Here is a 17,608-nt window from a genome sequence, read left to right on the forward strand (position 1 = left end):
ACAGTCTCGAGTTTACAGAGAATAATGCAAAAAACAAAAGACAGTGGCAGTCTTGTGGACACAATCACTTTGTTAATGAGAGGTGAGGGGAGAATGGCCAGACTGGTTCAAGCTAAGAGGAAGATGACAGCAACTCAAATAAAAATGCATTACAACAGTGATGTGCAGATCATCTCTGAATGCACAAAACATTGAACCTTGAAATGGATGGGCTACAGCAGCAGAAGACCATACCCAAACCTAATAAAATAGCCACTGAGTGCATAGCTCAATCACCTGATGTGAATATAGGAGGCATGAATAGTAAACTGGAGACCCAAGAGACTACATATGTGTCTCCAATACAGACCTGCTGGATGAACTCGGGGGTCCAGCACCATCTATGGGAGGGAAGGGACTGTCGACATCAGGTTGATACCTTGCTTCAGGACTCTGATTAGTAACTGTGTAGTAATGGTGAACATAAAAATTGCTGATGTTGATAGTAAAGAGTTTGACTACAAAATATTAATGAGCTGGTGAGATGGACAAAGTAATGACAAATAGAATTTAATTCTGACAAAATGAGAGGTGATGTACTTTTAGAGAAGTAATTAGACTAGGATATACACCACAAATGGTAGGATCCAAGAAAGTCTTGACTACCAGAGGCACCTAGTGTACATGCCCAAGGATCCCCAAATGCAACAGCGGTTAAAATAGTTAAAGATGGCAAACAAGATACAAACTGAGGGACAGAGCACAAGAGAATAAAACATTAAGGAGGCCATGCTGGAGTAATCTGATGGCCACACAATAAAAAGGGTGCAGATGAGACTCACCAGGATACTGTTTGGAATGGAGTATTTTTGGGCTATGGAGAAAGACTTGATAAACTACATTTGTAGTTTATTCTCTTTGGAACAGAAAACCTGAGGGGGTGACGTGCTTTAGGCGTACAAAATTACATGGCGTACACAGGGCAGATATTGAGAAATATCTCTTTATGACAGAGGAGTCCTTAGGTTTCAGGTACAAGGTTAGGAAATTTAGAGAAGGATTGTGCAGAACGATTTTTTTAAACCAAAGAGCAGTTTAAATTTGGAACACAGTATCTGAGAGGATGGCGAGAGCAGGTAGTCTCACAACATGCAATAAATATTTGTTAAGCATTTGAAATGTCATGGCACAGAAGCTAGGGTCTGAGATCCGGAAATTGGGAATGATACAGGTAGGAACTTGATGAACACAGTGGGCTGAAGGGTCTGTTTCTGTACTGTATGCATTCAACTCTGCTTTGCTTATTTGGCTCTCCACAATTTGGAGAACAACTTCTTGCACAACCTTTTCCTTTCTTCCCAGTTCCTAATTGCTTCACTTCCAACACTGACAGAGTAGAGTGATGGCATCAAAGATAGCATTCAAGTTCCATCTCTAAAGAGTTGAATACAAATTCAAGAATGGCAAGCCTATAGAATACAGACAGCTATCCACCTGGAGGATATCTTTTAGAGGTATCATTAAACTGAAAACTGCCTGATGCTATTCAAACAAAGGATGTGCCATTGGTATCCTGGCTATAACAAAATTGCCTGGTAATTTTATTTCACTGGTTTAAATCGGCAAGCTGCACTTCCTACTTATAGCACCTTTCATTGATTGTAAAGCACTTTGAGACATTCTGACACTGTAAAAGCTGTTCTAGAAACATTAGAAAACCTTTAATCATATGGCTGAGTGGGAAATGCATATCGCTGTGTGTAATCACTGAGTAATGTAACTCCATGCCTCTGAGGCTGATTAATTCACTATGACATTTTTACATTTTGAGGTTAAGCATAACATTCTTTTTTTTCAAGATCCAAAATGTCAAGTCTTTCCAAGTCAGTGATATGTCTTTTAACTAGAGGAACAGATTTCAAGATACCTGCAGAAATTAGTACTGACTTTCCAAACTACAAACTATCTGGCCTGCTGCGTTCACCAGCAACTTTGATGTGTGTTGCTTGAATTTCCAGCATCTGCAGAATTCCTGTTGTTAACTATCTGATCTTTCCGGGTCAGTGATTAGGCTTCACTCAAAAATGTTTTCAAAGTACTAGCATAAAGGTTACCAGTAGTATTTGAATTTATGCCTTAACATAAACAGAATTTGTTTATGTAAACTATCTGATTGAATGACATTGTGCAAGACTGCATTAAATCTTGTAAATAGATTACTGTCAGTAGGAGCATAAATCCTTAAGTATGCATTCCAGCAAAGTCAGAGAAAATGAAGTGCTCTCTGATCGGCAACATTTTTTCCATGAAAACACAAAACACTGCAACAAACAAGAGTAGGCTAGCAAAATGTGTGTAATTATGAAACTTACTATATTAAGCCAAAATGACTCAATGAACTAGGAATGAAAATGCCAAAGTTGATTTGAAGTATAGTCACTATGCAACATAAAGAAAAACCGCACTAAACTTGCACACAGCAAACCCATATGATATTGATCATCTGATTCTTTTTTCACGGTGATGGCTTAGATATTGAGTAATAACTTACATAGAATATGAGACTCATAAACCATAGTTTCTTCTGCCCACATTTTTATCCTTTTGTATCTTAACCCACTCTTCCTTGTGAATACGTCTTTCAAACACAGTGACTGCATCCGATTCTACCACCTCCTCTTATCAGCCAGTGATTTTGCGCAAATCACCCTGTGCAAAAAACTTCCCCCAATGGACTTTTGTTTTGATACCCCTTCAGAACAGTGCCACCTGATCTTTTGACATTAATATGAGAGAACAATCAGGGCCTTAAGTTAATGGATCATCTGAACACTCATTCAGTAATACCACAAAACAACAAACCTAGATTTCTGTATCCAAGGCATTGCACAAATCTTTAATCCTACAGCTGCTCATGTGCCTATCTACGTGGCTCTTTAACACTGCCTTTCTATCTGCTTACATAACTTCCCCGGCACCGCTTTCAACACACCTACCAATCTATGCAAGAAACCTCACATTGCAAATCTCCTTTAAACTTCCCTCCCTAACCTTAAATCAGGGTGAGCTGCCTCAATGACTACTACCAAATAGACTCACATCTACTGTGATGAAATGCTTTGACAGGTATGTCATGGCTAGAATTAATTCCTGCCTGAACAAAGACTTAGATCTGTGCAATATGCCTACTGCCACAGGCAGCTGCGTAACAGAGGACTCTCTGATCTACGGGCTGTTCCCGGGGACACACACGGAGACCAACATCCGGTGCTGCTGGCAGATCATCAACTCGGTGAAAGACGCTCTTTGGTCGGCCCGAAACTTGATGATCTACCAGCACATGGAGATGTCCGTGGGAGAATGCTGCCGACTGGCACATTCTCGGCTGCAGGAGTACGTGCTGAGGGACGCACTGAAACTCGGTGCAGCCACCGCAAGGGCCCGGTGGGGAAGGACCACGGTATAGGTTTCTCCACCCGTGGGAGTGGGAGGGGTCGGAGGGCGGGGAGTATACCCCTCAACAATGATATGCTAAGCTGAACTACTGGAGTGCCACGTGGGTGGCTATAAATACGGATATGTACTGAGTATAATGGAAACGTATGTAAAGGATGAAAAGTTATTGAATGATTTATTGTATATATTTATTTTTGAATAAAGTATATTTTGAAATAAAAAAAAACAGGCTCACAGTGGACACAATCTCACTGGCTCTCCACTCGGCCTTACACCAGCTAAACATACATTAGGCTGTTGATTATCCACTGTGGCATTCAACACCATCCTCCCCACAACATTAACCAATAAATATCACAATCTTGGCTTCTGTACCTCCCCCTGGATTCTTAACTTTCTCATCCAGATACCAGAGTCAGTGTGGATCGGGAATCATATTTACTTACTGACAATCAAGATTATGTGCTAAGTCCACTGCTCTACTCATGACTGTGGGACTAGGCACAGCTCAAATATCATCTATGAATTTGCTGATGACGCCACTGTTGTTGGCAGGAACTCAGATATCGATGAGGTGGTGTACAGGAGTGACATAGATTGGTTGGTTGAGTTGTGTTGCAAGACCAAGGAATTGATTATGGACTTCAGATAGGGGAAGTTGGAAGACACATCTCAGTCCACATTGAGGAGTCAGCAGAGGAAATGTGAGTAACTCTAAGTTCCAGCTCATCAACATCTCAGAGGTCTATCCTGGGCCCAAAGTACTGATGCAATCATGAAAAAGGCATGCCAGTGGCTACACTTCATTATAGAAATTTAAGGAAATGTTGTATATAACCAAAGAGTCAAGCAAATGTCTACGAATGTACCTTGGAGAGCATTCTGACTGGTTGCATCACTGCCTGGTATGCAGGCTCCGATGCACAAGATCCAAAGGGGCTTTAGAGGATTATACACCCAGCCAGATCCATCCTGGGCACAAGCCTCCCTCCTGCCCATCCCTATCAAGGGCATCTTCAAATGGCAGTGTCTCAAGAACGCAATGTCCATCATTAAGAACCCTCACCATCCGGGACATGGCCTCTTCTTATTACCACCATCAGGGAGGAAGGAGATATAGGAACACTCACAACATGCTGGAGGAACTTAGCAGGTCAGGCAGCATCCGTGGAAACGTCGATTCATTGTTTCCACAGATGCTGCCTGACCTGCTGAGTTCCTCCAGCGTGTTGTGAGTGTTACTCTGACCCCAGCATCTGCAGAGTATTTTGTATTAAGGAGGTATAGGAGCCTGAAGACCCACACTCAATACTTTAGGAATAGTTTCTTCCCATGTCATCAGATTTCTAAACGACCTCTGAACACTGTTCTTTTGCACTATTTATTAATTTGTTGTGACATATTATTTTTTAATGTACTGTAATGCTGGCACAGAACAACAAATTTCATGATGTATAGTAGTGATGTTGCTGGGACCTGAGGACCTTTGCTATAGACTAAGAGTGAACAGGTTAGGACTTCATTCCCTCCAGTGCAGGAGAATGAAGATATGCAAAATGATGAGGGGTATAAATAGAGTAAATGCAAGCAGGCCTTTCCCACTGAGATTGGGTGAGAGTAGAACTAGAGGTCATGGGTTAAGGGTGAAAGGTGAAATGTTTAATGGGAATATGAGGAGCTTCTTCACAGAGGGTAGTGAGAGATTTTAGCAAGCTGCCAGCGGAGGTGGTGGATGCACTTAATGGAAGCTTAGGTAAGTACATGGACAGTAGGAGTATAGACGGCTATGATTCAGGTGCAGGCAGATCTAGAACTCTATAATAAACTTGATTCTGATTCTCAAATTTACTTCTTGCAGTATAAAGAACAAGCTTGCAGAGGTAGTGGTTGAGGATATTAATCCTGAATTCTGATTCTAGTATTTGACATTTCCACTCTGGGAATAGATTTTTGACTACCTATCTAAGCCTCTCATATTTTGTATAGTCAACTGGGTCACGTCCTATCCTCCGATATTCCAGAGAAAACAACCTAAGTTTGTCCAACCTCTCCTTAAAACTAATACTTTTTAAACCAGGCAACATCTTAGTGAACCTCTTCTGCATCCGCTTCAAAGCCCCCACGTCCTTCCTGTAATGTCACAGTTAGAATCATAGTCAATACTCCAAATGCAGCCTAACCAAACTTTTAAGTAATTGAAACAAGGCTTCCTGGACTCTCCAGGAGGCGCTCATGGCGTGAGGTACATTTTGGCTTTGCTCCACTCCCTTTATTTCTTTTACCCGTAACCACCCTAATTTATTCTGTTTATACCTACACTAAAGGGTTTATACCAAAGTTATATTTTTGAACTTTGATTTTAACTCGCTGGAAATGCTTACCAGAGGACGAGAAGTTAAAAACGGGAAAGACTCCGATGGCAACAGAAGAAAACAAGATGGTGATCCTAAATCATCTAAATCCATTAACTTTTGAAACAATGTCGACGCTTCTAGAGGGAAAACTTAACCAAAGATTCTCCGTGTTTGAAGGAGTTTTAAAGACGGCTGAAGGTAGCATTAAATCATTTAGATGTGAAATTGAACAACAACAAGCAAGAATTTCAGAACTGGAAGCCGCTCAGCAGAGAGACCAAAGGATTGAAACCTTGGGAAAAAATCTATCTTCGACATCTCAACTGTTGGATCGTTATAAATCCAAGGTTATCGACCTCGAAAATTGATCCCGGGTACAGAATCTGCGGATAATCGTCCTTCCCGAAGACGTTGAGAAGGGTGATCCTACTGAATACTTTTCTCAATTTTTAATAGATGTGTTTGGTTCAGAAGTGCTGGATGCCCCTCCATTGTTCAATCCCGCGCACCATACTCTCCGGGCCAAACCTCCCAGAGAATCCAAACCAAGATCCGTGATAATTCGGTTCCATTATGCTCACATCAAGGGTCATCTGATACGAGCTGCCCAGCAGAAAGGTATGATCGAATTTTAAAGTTTCAAATTTTGCCTCGTCAAGGATTTCAGTCCTGAAGTTCTAAGGGAACGGATATCTTTTAAACCACAGATGTCCGAATTTTATCGAAAGGGCCTTAAACCAGCTTTGCTGTTTCCAGCGCGTTTCAGAATCGTTCTTGCCGATAGCTCTTGTCGTCTGTTTAATTCTCCAAGCGAAGCTCAAAGACTTGACGATCAGCGTTCCTCTGCTACAGACTAATTAATGTACTGGTTTTTTTAAATCTTTGTTCTTATTTGCTTTTTTTTAAAAAAGCTAATAACTAGTTTACAGATCTAGACTTTTATAATTTGAGGGCTTTCGCCTTTGGTTTGTAGTGCAGGTATTTTTCCTATTTCTAGATAAAAGTTTTCTTTTTCTTTTAGTGATTCTGTTTGTTTTACTTTTAATCTTTTTGCTTCTGAAAGTAATTAAGTAGTAGATTTGGTGTTTGATTTTTCTTTCTTTGAAACTTTATTGGGGAAGTATTTGGCTTTTTTAAAAACATCTTAAGATGGCGCCTCACTTTCTTCTTCCCCATGACCTTATTTTTTTTTGGTGCGTTATTTTCAATCATTTGTGTTTGAAAAGAACTAACAATATGAATTGGCACTTTTTTTTTTGAAATATTAGTAAGATGATGCTCTATGTTTGCAATTGTTGTAGTTTTTTTTACATTTATGGTAATCTCTTTTTTACTTTTTTGACTATAGGTGTTTTTTTAAAAAAAAATTATCTTTTGGGTTGCCTTCTGGAGAGATGGGGTTAGATTTAGCATTAGATTATTCCTTGGCTGTCCTTTGGCTTTTTTTCCTGGCTTTTGTGGGTGGGGGGGGAAGGGGGTACTTCTATTTTTATTTTTGGTTTAGATTTTTTGAAATGGGTTGACTTGAAACTACTAAAATGTCCAAAATGTCGTAACTTCCGGTTCCTCATGGAACCTTTCTTCCTCTTCCAGGTTCATGAGTTTGCATTCTGGTTAACCCTTTATGTACCATATGCTCGATTCCAGTTCTATGGATAATATTATTCATTTTGCTTTTTGGAATACAAACGGTTTAAACCATCCGATTAAATGATAAAATTTTTTTTAAAGTATTCCATAGAACGAATGATCATATCATCTTTGCACAAGAAACTCACGTGAGGAAAGAGGATAATCAGCGTTTTTTTTAGGTTTTCACATGCAATACCATTCGAATTCTCAGGCCAAAGTGAAAGGTGTTTCTATTTTTATAGATTCTTCAATCTCATTTGTTCAATATGAAACAATTTCAGATCCGAATGGTAGATTTTTGTTAATTACTGGCTTGTTCTTTAACGAAAAAATTGATATGGTTAATGTTTGTGCTCCAAATATTGATTATCCTGAATTTTTAAGCATCTGTTTACATCCCTTCCTAATTTAAATGATCATATGTTGATAATGGGTAGAGATTTTAACTGTTGTTTAAATCCCTCAATGGATAGATCTATGTCTAATCAGGCACTCCCGAACAAATCGGCTACTCTTATCAACTCTTTTATGGTTGATTCTGGAGTTTCAGAAATTTGGAGATTTTTACACCCCAAGGATAAAGAGTTTTCATTCTTTTCTCATGTATATCATAATTATTCTAGAATTGATTACTTCCTTATTGATTCTTGTTTAATTCCATTTGTTATTGACTGCAACTATGATCCCTTTGCCATTTCCGATCATGCACCCTTGAAACTATCTATTAAGTTAATGGATACATATTCTAGTGCTAGACAAAGGCAGTTCAATTCCAATCTGCTTCAGGACTCGGACTTTGTTAATTTTATTAAGGAACAGATTGACTTTTTCTTTTCAACAAATTTTACAGAAGAAATTTCCAGCGGGGTATTATGGGACACTTTTAAAGCATATATCCGTGGGCAAATTATTTCATATTCTGCTGGACTGAAATAAGGCTTCCTGACTTTTATAACTAACATCCAATCAGTGAAAACAATTATGTTGAATGTCTTCTTTACAATTCTATTTACTTGTGATATCACTTTTGGGGAGTTATGGACCTGCAGCCCAAGATCCCTCTGAACATCAAGGGTCCTGCTATTCAATGCACATTTTCCCTTTGCATTTGACCTCCCAAAGTACAATACCTCGCATCTGTTGAGATTGAATTCTATCTGCCACATCTCTGCCCTCAATTCTAAATGGTCCTTTGACAACCTTCATTATCCACAACTCCACCAATCTTTGTGTCATCTGAAAACTTACTGATCTGCCCACCTGCGTTTTTTTTTTGTCCAAAATATCACAAACAAGGGTTCTAGCACAGATCCTTGCAGAATACTACCAGTCACAGACCTGCAGTCCAAATAATGCCCACGTACCGTTAATCTGCCTAACAGGGAATTGTGGCTAAAGAGGCTATCAGTATTTCTGTCAAGACTCTAGCAATCTCTTCTCTCATCTCCCTCAATAGCCTGGGATAGATCTTATTAGGCCCTGAGGACTTGTCCTTCTTAACGTTCAAGAGCCTCAATGCTGCCTGATTGATTCTTGTTATACATTAACATAGTACTATTCTGATTTCACTATCTTCAATGCCCATCTCTGTGGTGAATACTAACGCAAAGTACTGGTTTAATACCTCACTTATTTCCACTGGTTTCCAGACATAAATTCCCTTTTTTATCCTTGAGTAGTACTACCCTCTACCCAGTTACCCTTGTTTCTTATATGTATATATAAAATGCCTTGGGACTTTCTTTAACCCTACTCTCCAAAAAGACATTCCATGGTCCCTTTTAGCTCTCTTGATTTCTGTTTGTTTTCCCCGATTTTCACTTTCCTCAAAGGCCCTGTCGCATTTCAGCTTTCTAAACCTTCAATATGTTTGCTCTTCCTTTTTAAATTAACCTGCAATATCTCAAGACATTCAAGGTTCCTGAACTTTGCCACTCATTCTTTCTTCCTCACAGAAACCTGTTGGACTTGAACCAACAAGCCCTTAAATAGCTCCCAGATTGTGAAAGGCTTTATAAAAATTAAACCAGATATCTAAATGCATGCTGTGTCATCTAAGAAATGGATATATTAATGGCACATATTAGTCATCAAATAATACCATCTGTTTTCTGTTTGCCATGACAGAAACATGGCAGACACTGTGACCAAAATTGGGAACTAAATGTCTCAGGATATTTAAAATTTAGAAAGAACAAGCAAAAATGAAATAATGGTAAGGGTGCTATTATTAACAAAGGCTGACATCAGTCTAGTAGTTGGAACACATACAAAATGAAGGATACATATACAAATACAGGATTCCTGAGTCCTGATGAAGGGTCTCAGCCCAAAGCATTGACTGTTTATCCCTCTCCACAGATGTTACCTGACCAGTTAAGTGCCTCCAGCATTTTGTGTGTGTTGTTCTGGATTTCTAGCATCTGCAGAATTGCTTGTGTTTAGTACAGTCGTTGGTTTGGTAGATCACAGGAAAGAATTAGAATTAAAGGTTGGGTGCAGCCATGAAGCAGCAAAGAACCTCTTCATAGTGTTCAACATGAGAATAGGTTTAACCCGGCAAATGAAGGCATTGGCAAATTGCTTGGGCCTCTGTTTAAGGCCTCTCAGGTGATCCTGGTGTGGGATGGAGTTGGGTTCAGAAAACTGCAAGCTATTGAAGAGGTGGAAAGCATCAGAGGCCTTACAGATGGGAGTACAACCTGACTGGAGAGAACGGATGAAGTTAAGGTTGGAAAATACAAAATCTCTGAAGCAAGAAAAGGTTGAAACGATGCATTTGAGTGGACTATCCTGCTTGTGAATCTTGGGCAGAGTTGGGAGACCCTATGACAGGAACTGTGGAATGACACATTAGATTTTCTGGGAGACAATGACCCAAAGTGCAGTGATGGGGACAAGATGCAGAAGGAAAATACGAGTCAGTATCCAAAAGCTGGCATTTGGATTCTAAGATAAGAGGTCAGTTCATGCAAGCACTACAGCACTACCTTTGCTTACGAGTTTAAATGATGATTAGGTCAGAGGACAAATTCCACCCAATGCCCATTATCCAGAGAGAAGAGGTCCTATGCAGTGAGTACAGAGTTAGGAAAGAGCTGTTATCTCTGGATTACTCTCTGTGCCATGGGTTAGTGAAGGTAGGAATGGGGTGATAGCACAGATGAATGAGTGGTTGCAGAGATGGTGCATGGAACAGGGTTTTAAGTTCTTGGAAAACTGGAAACTTTTACGGAGAAGGGGTAACCTGTACAGGAGGGACGGGTTGCACCTGAACTGGAGAGGAACCAATGTCCTTGCTGGGAGGTTTGCTGATGCTACTCTGGAAAGTTTAAACTAATTTTGCAGGGGCTGGGAACCAGAGTCCCAGATCAGTAAGGAAAGGATCAGACCAGCAGGTAGATGCCAGGGAAAAGTATAGAAAGGCAAAATCAAAATAACAGGTATGATGGATCAGATGGTTTGAAGTATATATATTTTAATGCTAGGAGTATTCTGGGTAAGGGTGATAAACTTAAGAGCATGGATCAGTATATGGAACTACTCAGGGAGACATAATGGAGGGGTGTTTAGGGTCAGACACTGAGTCTACTTGGGTAGAACTCAGGAATAGGAAGGGTGCAATCACACTGCTGGGATCGTATTATAGACCACCCCCCACCCCCCCCCCCCAAAGGGCATCACGACGTTGAGGAACAGAAATGTGTAAAAATAATAGTGTTGTTGTCATTGGGGATTTCAGCTTCCTCAATATAAACTGGGACCTTTTTAGTGTAAGCAGTTTAGATGGAGGATGAATCTGTTAAATGTATCCAGAAAGGTTATTTAAATCAATATGTGGACGGTCCAACAAGAGGAGGGGCTATACTGGACCTGGTGTTGGGCAATGAGCCCGTCCAGGTGACTGACCTTTCAGTGGGCAAACAGTGAGGGAACACTGACCACAACTCCTTAACTTTCAGGATAGCTATAGATAAGAATAGATATGGTCCTTCTGGGAGAGTTTTAAATTGGAGTAGGGTAAATTTTGAGGGCATTAGGCAAGAACTAAGAAACATTATTTGGGAAAACCTTTTTTCTGGTAAGTCCACATCAGACATGTGGAGGGTGTTTAGAGATGAATTGCACATAGTAAAGGCAATGTATGTTCTGTTAGAAGGAAGCACAGGGATGGAAACATAAGAGATCCTTGAATGTTCAGAGAGGTGATGAATTTAGTCAAGAAGGAAGAGGAAAAGTATGTAAATCTTTGGAAGTTGGGATCAAATGAAGCACATGAGTATAAAAAAGCCTGAAAAGAACCAGAGGGAATTAGGAAAGCTAGGAGGGGCCATGACAAGTAGGATTAAGGTGAATCCCAAGGCATTCTATACATGCATCTAGAGCAAGAGGATAACTAGGGAGAGGGTGGGACCAATCAAGGATAAAGGCGGGAACATTTGCTTGGATGCTGAGAATGTGAGTGAGGTACTTAATGAGTACTTTGCTTCAGTATTTACCAAGGAAAAGGATATGGAGGACTAGGGTGTCAGTGCTGAATGCATAAATACGTTAAAATCATTTAGAGATCAAGGAGGAGGAAGTGTTGACTCTCCTAAGGAGTACAAAGGTGGACAAGTCCCCAAGGCCTGATGGGATTTACCCCAGGTTATTAAAGAAGGCAAGAGACAAGATTGTTAGGGCCTTGACCAGTATCTTCATGCCATCTCTTGGCACAGGTTCCTGGGAACTATAGAATAGTGAGTCTCACATCAGTTGTAGGGAAATTTCTGGAGAAAATTCTTAGGGATAGGATATATGGACATTTGGAAACACATGGCCTAATTAAGGACAGCCCGCATAGCAGGTCCTGCCTTACCAACTTGATTTGAGTTTTTTGACAAGGTGACTAGAGAGATTGATGAGGCAGTGGATGTTGGCTACGTGGATTTTAGTAAGGTGTTTGATGAAAATATAGATGGGTGGGTTAGTAAATTTGCAGATGATACCGAGATTGGTGGAGTTGTGGATAGTGTAGAAGATTGGTAAAGAATACAGCACAATATAAATCCGTTGCAGATATGGGCTGGGAGATGGCAGATGGAGTTTAACGCAGATAAATGTGAGGTGTTGCACCTTGGCAGGGCAAATGCAAGGAGACAGTACACTGAAGCACAAGATCTTAAACAGTGTTGTGAGCAAACACAGTTCCTTGAAAGTGGCTACACAAGTCGATAAGGTGGTTAAGAAAGCTTATGGAATGCTGGCTTTTATTAGTCGAGGCAATGAATTTGATAATCAGGAGGTTATGTCACAACTTAATAAAACTCTGGTTAGGCCATATCTGGAGTATTGCATGCTGTTCTGGTTGCCCCACTACAGTAAGGATGTTGAGGCTTTAGAAAGGGTGCAGGGGTTTACCAGGAAGCTACCTGAGAGTGCATATGCTATCTTGAGGGGCTGGATAAACTTGGGTTGTTTTCTCTGGAGCGCCGGAAGCTGAGGGGAGATCTGATAGAGGTTTACAAGATTATGAGAGGCATAGATAGAGTGGACAGAGAGTTCTGTTTCCTAGCTTTGAAATGTCTAATACCGAGGGCATGCATTGAAGGTGAGAGAGGATAGCTTCAAGTCAGATGTGAGGGGCAAGTTCTTTACTCAGAGAGTGTGGATGCCTGGTATGGTAGTAGAGGCAAATACAATAAAGGCTTTTAAGAGACGTTTGGATAGGCAACATAGATGTAAGGATGGTGGAGGGATATGGGCATGGTGTAGCTAAGTGTTTGGGCATTTTTGATTTGCACTTTAGCTGGGTCAGCACAACATTGTGGGCCAGTTCCTGTGCTGTACTGTTGTGTGTTAACCCATATCACAATGAGATTTAATGACTTTACTACCAAATCTCCCTTAATCAACATTCTGAAGGAACCACCATAAATTCCTCCCAAAACCAGAGGAAATTATTTACTAAGCATATCATCAGTGTTAGAATACCCTCCTCATGCCTGTATTCTCAAGCAGCTCAATACTATCCAGAAGGAAGCAATTTGACCAATCCACTATGCTAAACATTCATACCCTCTACTATCACATTTTGGGAGCTTACCTCATTAATAATAGTAGCCCAGCTACAACTACTGGAAGGACAATGTGTAGCAGGGAGATGGGCATGTTTAGCACCAGTCCAGTTATGTTTCAAAAATTAAAAAACTAAGTGTCGAACATTTGTAGTAAAAACAGAAAATGTCAGAAAAACTCAGGTGTAGAATAGTAGAAATGTTTCCAGTTCATAAGCCTTCATCAGAACCGATACAAGTTTGTCTCTGCAATAGATAAATCCAGAGAGGACTGACGATTAGAACAAATTTTTCTGATCAGATGAAATAACAGGGATAGCTAAGATTAAGCTCCTTCGCCTGTGAGATGTGTTGCTAAAGTCACCTAGCCTGACTGTACAAAACAAACTGAAAAGGACACAGGCAAAACTACCCATTTCTCATGTAAACTGAGAGAGCCAGTTGTCTGAAGTTAAAAAATTTGATAGTAAATCCCTAAGAATGCAATGTGCCTAGAGACACAACAAAATGTTTATTGAGCTTGTGTTGGTACTTACGGTAATTGTGCAGGAGGCCACAGACAGGAAGGTCAGAGTCAGTGAGATGGGGCAGGCAACGGAAGCTCAGATGGAGCACAGGTTCTCCTCAAACAACCCGCTCTGTGTTCAGTTTCTCCAAATTAAAGGAGACCACTTTATGACTCTGCATGTATTAAACTATGCAGGGAGATGTGTAAATGAACCACTGCTTCACCCGGAGCAGGAGTTCCCAACCTGGGGTTCATGGATCCCTCAATTAACGGTAAAGCTCCATGGTATAAGAAAGGTTGGGAACCTCCAGCCTAGAGGGACTATTTAGGTCCTTGGAATGAAGAAAAAACAGGTTTCTGTTGTTACACAGCAAAGTGCCATACAATACACAGTGGAAAGATGAGGATGAAGAGTGGATGAGGGCACTGTGGAGTAATTAATTTAAATTTCAGAAAGAGGAGGGCAGCGGAATAGGTGTCTGGTAATGGAATTTTTGTTTTTACATGTTACTGATCCTTCATTCCAGTTAAATGAAAGCCTGGAATTCGGGAGTTCATTGTCACAAATTCCAGGCGCAATGCTCTGGACTCATCAGCACGTCCACATCCAGTGAGCAAATAAAACATTTTGAGCATCATGGAGTCGCAGAACAGTACAGCACAGAAACAGACCCTTCAGCCCATCTAGCCATTGCCGAACTACTTACAACACCTACTCCTATTGACCTGCATGCTCAGGCCAAATTCTGGAATTCTGCTTCTACGTCTTTCCATTCCACTCTCCTTGATGATGTTTCTTAAATTTTATACCCAAGTTCAAGCTGCTGCTCTCAATTCCAGACAGCTTCAACAGCCAGGAGGAAAAAGAACCTGTAAAACTACCTTAGACTGTATCTTGTTTTTCTCTATCTCAACTTGCACCAATATTATGTTTACTTTCTCATACAAGTTATGTAGTATTTGTTAAATTGAATCAGTCAATTTATAAAATGCTGGAAGAACTCAGCAAGACAGGCAGCATCCATGAAGGAAAATGGACAGGTGGTGTTTCAGTCGGCCTAAACAGTTGTATGCAACACACAGAAAATGCTGGTGGAACACAGCAGGCCAGACAGCATCCATAGGAAGAAGCAGTCGACGTTTTGGGCCGAGATCCTTCCCATTTAAAAAAAAATATACTGTCTGTCCTGCTGAGTTTCACCAGCGTTTTCTGTGTTGCTTCAGATTGCAGCATTTGCAGTCTCTGGATTTTTCATGTTAATTTTTGTTCGTAAAGTAAAGGTATTTATAGTTTATGCCCGTAATAATAAATTTGAAGTTGAGTACGGTGCCAGAGTTCTTACTGCCAAAGATTTCACCGAAAGCAATTTGCTACCAAGCGATGGCATATAATTGGCAACAAAATATCACCGAATGGCAGAAAACTGGATTAACACAGGCCCAGCAGATCTCTCACATCACGAGAAAATGACATCGCATTTAATGTTTACATCCCTTTAAGGAGGAGGGGGACATCCGCTTGACAGACAGCCCTCTCAGCCAATAGAGTCGCGAGTCCGGAGGAAATTAGCCAATCCGTATGAAGAGGACGTCCATGAATTGATGGAAATAGGGCAATCTTATGACATCGGACTTTCCCCCATCCTTGCAGTGAGCTAGATGATCGTGGGGATTACCATGTACCCCGGTACCGGCCACAACAATATTACTGCCCACGGGAAGCTTGTCCGTGAGTGGGCAGAACGTTCCGGAACAAAATACGCATTTGGCCCTAGACAGCGCCAACGGAAGGCAGTCTCGGTAATTACGCGGGTAACAGCGACCTGACACGTCCACCCGGCCGCGGAAAGCCACTCCTAAACTCCAGCAATCGGGAGTCGCCTCACCTCTCTCCGTTGTGGATGATGACGCCGCCATTCTGCGAGTGATTCCGATTCAACGCCATGTTCTCGCCGCCGCCGTCACCTTCTGACTGCGCCTGACGTCACGCGTTTATAACGGGAGGGGCGGGGTCATCCTCTCGTAACCGCGACGCACAATGGGCGGGGGGGGGAAGGGGAGCTTAAGGTCACGTGTGGCGCAGCAACTTTTGTCGGGGGGGGGGGGGCACCTGGACTGACGCATTGAGATTGTAGCCTGGATTGGATTGAAAGATTTTAAACGCAAACAACAGGAATTCTGCAGATGCTGGAAATTCAAGCAACACACATCAAAGTTGCTGGTGAACGCAGCAGGCCAGGCAGCATCTCTAGGAAGAGGTACAGTCGACGTTTCAGGCCGAGTCGACTGTACCTCTTCCCACAGATGCTGCCTGGCCTGCTGCGTTCACCAGCAACTTTGATGTGTGGTGCCTGCCTTTTTGTTGGCTTTGTGGAACAATCTATGTTCCAAACCTATTCTGGTATCTGTCCCCCACTTTTCCTTCGCTACATCGACGACTGCATTGGCGCTGCTTCCTGCACGCATGCTGAGCTCGTTGACTTCACTAACTTTGCCTCCAACTTTCACCCTGCCCTCAAGTTTACCTGGTCCATTTCTGACACCTCCCTCCCCTTTCTAGATCTTTCTGTCTCTATCTCTGCAGACAGCTTATCTACTGATGTATACTATAAGGCTTCTGACTCTCACAGCTATCTGGACTATTCCTCTTCTCACCTTGTCTCTTGCAAAAATGCCATCCCCTTCTTGCAATTCCTCAGTCTCCACCGCATCTGCTCCCAGGATGAGGCTTTTCATTCCAGGATGAGGGAGCTGTCCTTTTTTAAAGAAAGGGGCTTCCCTTCCTCCACCACCAACCCTGCTCTCAAACGCATCTCCCCCATTTCACGCACATCTGCTCTCACTCCATCCTCCTGCCACCCCACTAGGAATAGGGTTCCCCTGGTCCTCACCTATGACCCCACCAGCCTCCGGGTCCAACATATTATTCTCCGTACCTTCCGCCAGTGGGATCCTACCACTAAGCACATCTTTCTGTCCCCCCCTCTCTGCTTTCTGCAGGGATCGCTCCCTACGTGACTCCTTTGTCCATTCGTTCCCCCCCCATCCCTCCCCACTGATCTCCCTCCTGGCACTTATCCTTGTAAGCGGAACAAATGCACCACATGCCCTTACACCTCCTCCCTTACCACCATTCAGGGCCCCAGACAGTCCTTCCAGGTGAGGCAACACTCCACCTGTGAGTCAGCTGGGGTGATATACTGCGTCCGGTGCTCCCGATGTGGCCTTCTATATATTGGTGAGACCCGACGCAGACTGGGAGATCATTTCGCTGAACACTTACGCTCTGTCCGCCAGAGAAAGCAGGATCTCCCAGTGACCACACATTTAAATTCCACATCCCATTCCCATTCTGATATGTCTATCCACAGCCTCCTCTACTGTAAAGATGAAGCCACACTCAGGTTGGAGGAACAACACCTTAAATTCCGTCTGGGTAGCCTCCAACCTGATGGCATGAACATTGACTTCTCTAACTTCCGCTAATGCCCCACCTCCCCCTCGTACCCTATCCGTTATTTTTTATACACACACATTCTTTCTCTCTCTCTCCTTTTTCTCCCTCTGTCCCTCTCACTATATCCCTTGACCATCCTCTGGGTTTTCCCCCCTCCCCCTTTTCC

At 41.9% G+C, this 17,608-nt stretch overlaps 1 protein-coding gene across 1 annotated transcript in view; it reads right to left on the minus strand.

The window, feature by feature from the left end:
* LOC134353976 (WW domain-binding protein 2-like) overlaps positions 1-15,962 on the minus strand; it is a 59,426-nt gene extending 43,464 nt beyond the window's left edge. Inside the window, exon 1 of the mRNA XM_063062589.1 lies at positions 15,872-15,962. Within this exon, the coding sequence (XP_062918659.1) occupies positions 15,872-15,930 (59 nt within the window). The 5' untranslated portion in view covers positions 15,931-15,962. The remainder of the gene's footprint in view (positions 1-15,871) is intronic.
* Between the last annotated feature and the right edge of the window lie 1,646 nt (positions 15,963-17,608).

Source organism: Mobula hypostoma, chromosome 11 (genome assembly GCF_963921235.1).
Source record: "Mobula hypostoma chromosome 11, sMobHyp1.1, whole genome shotgun sequence".
NCBI classification, from domain to species: domain Eukaryota; kingdom Metazoa; phylum Chordata; class Chondrichthyes; order Myliobatiformes; family Myliobatidae; genus Mobula; species Mobula hypostoma.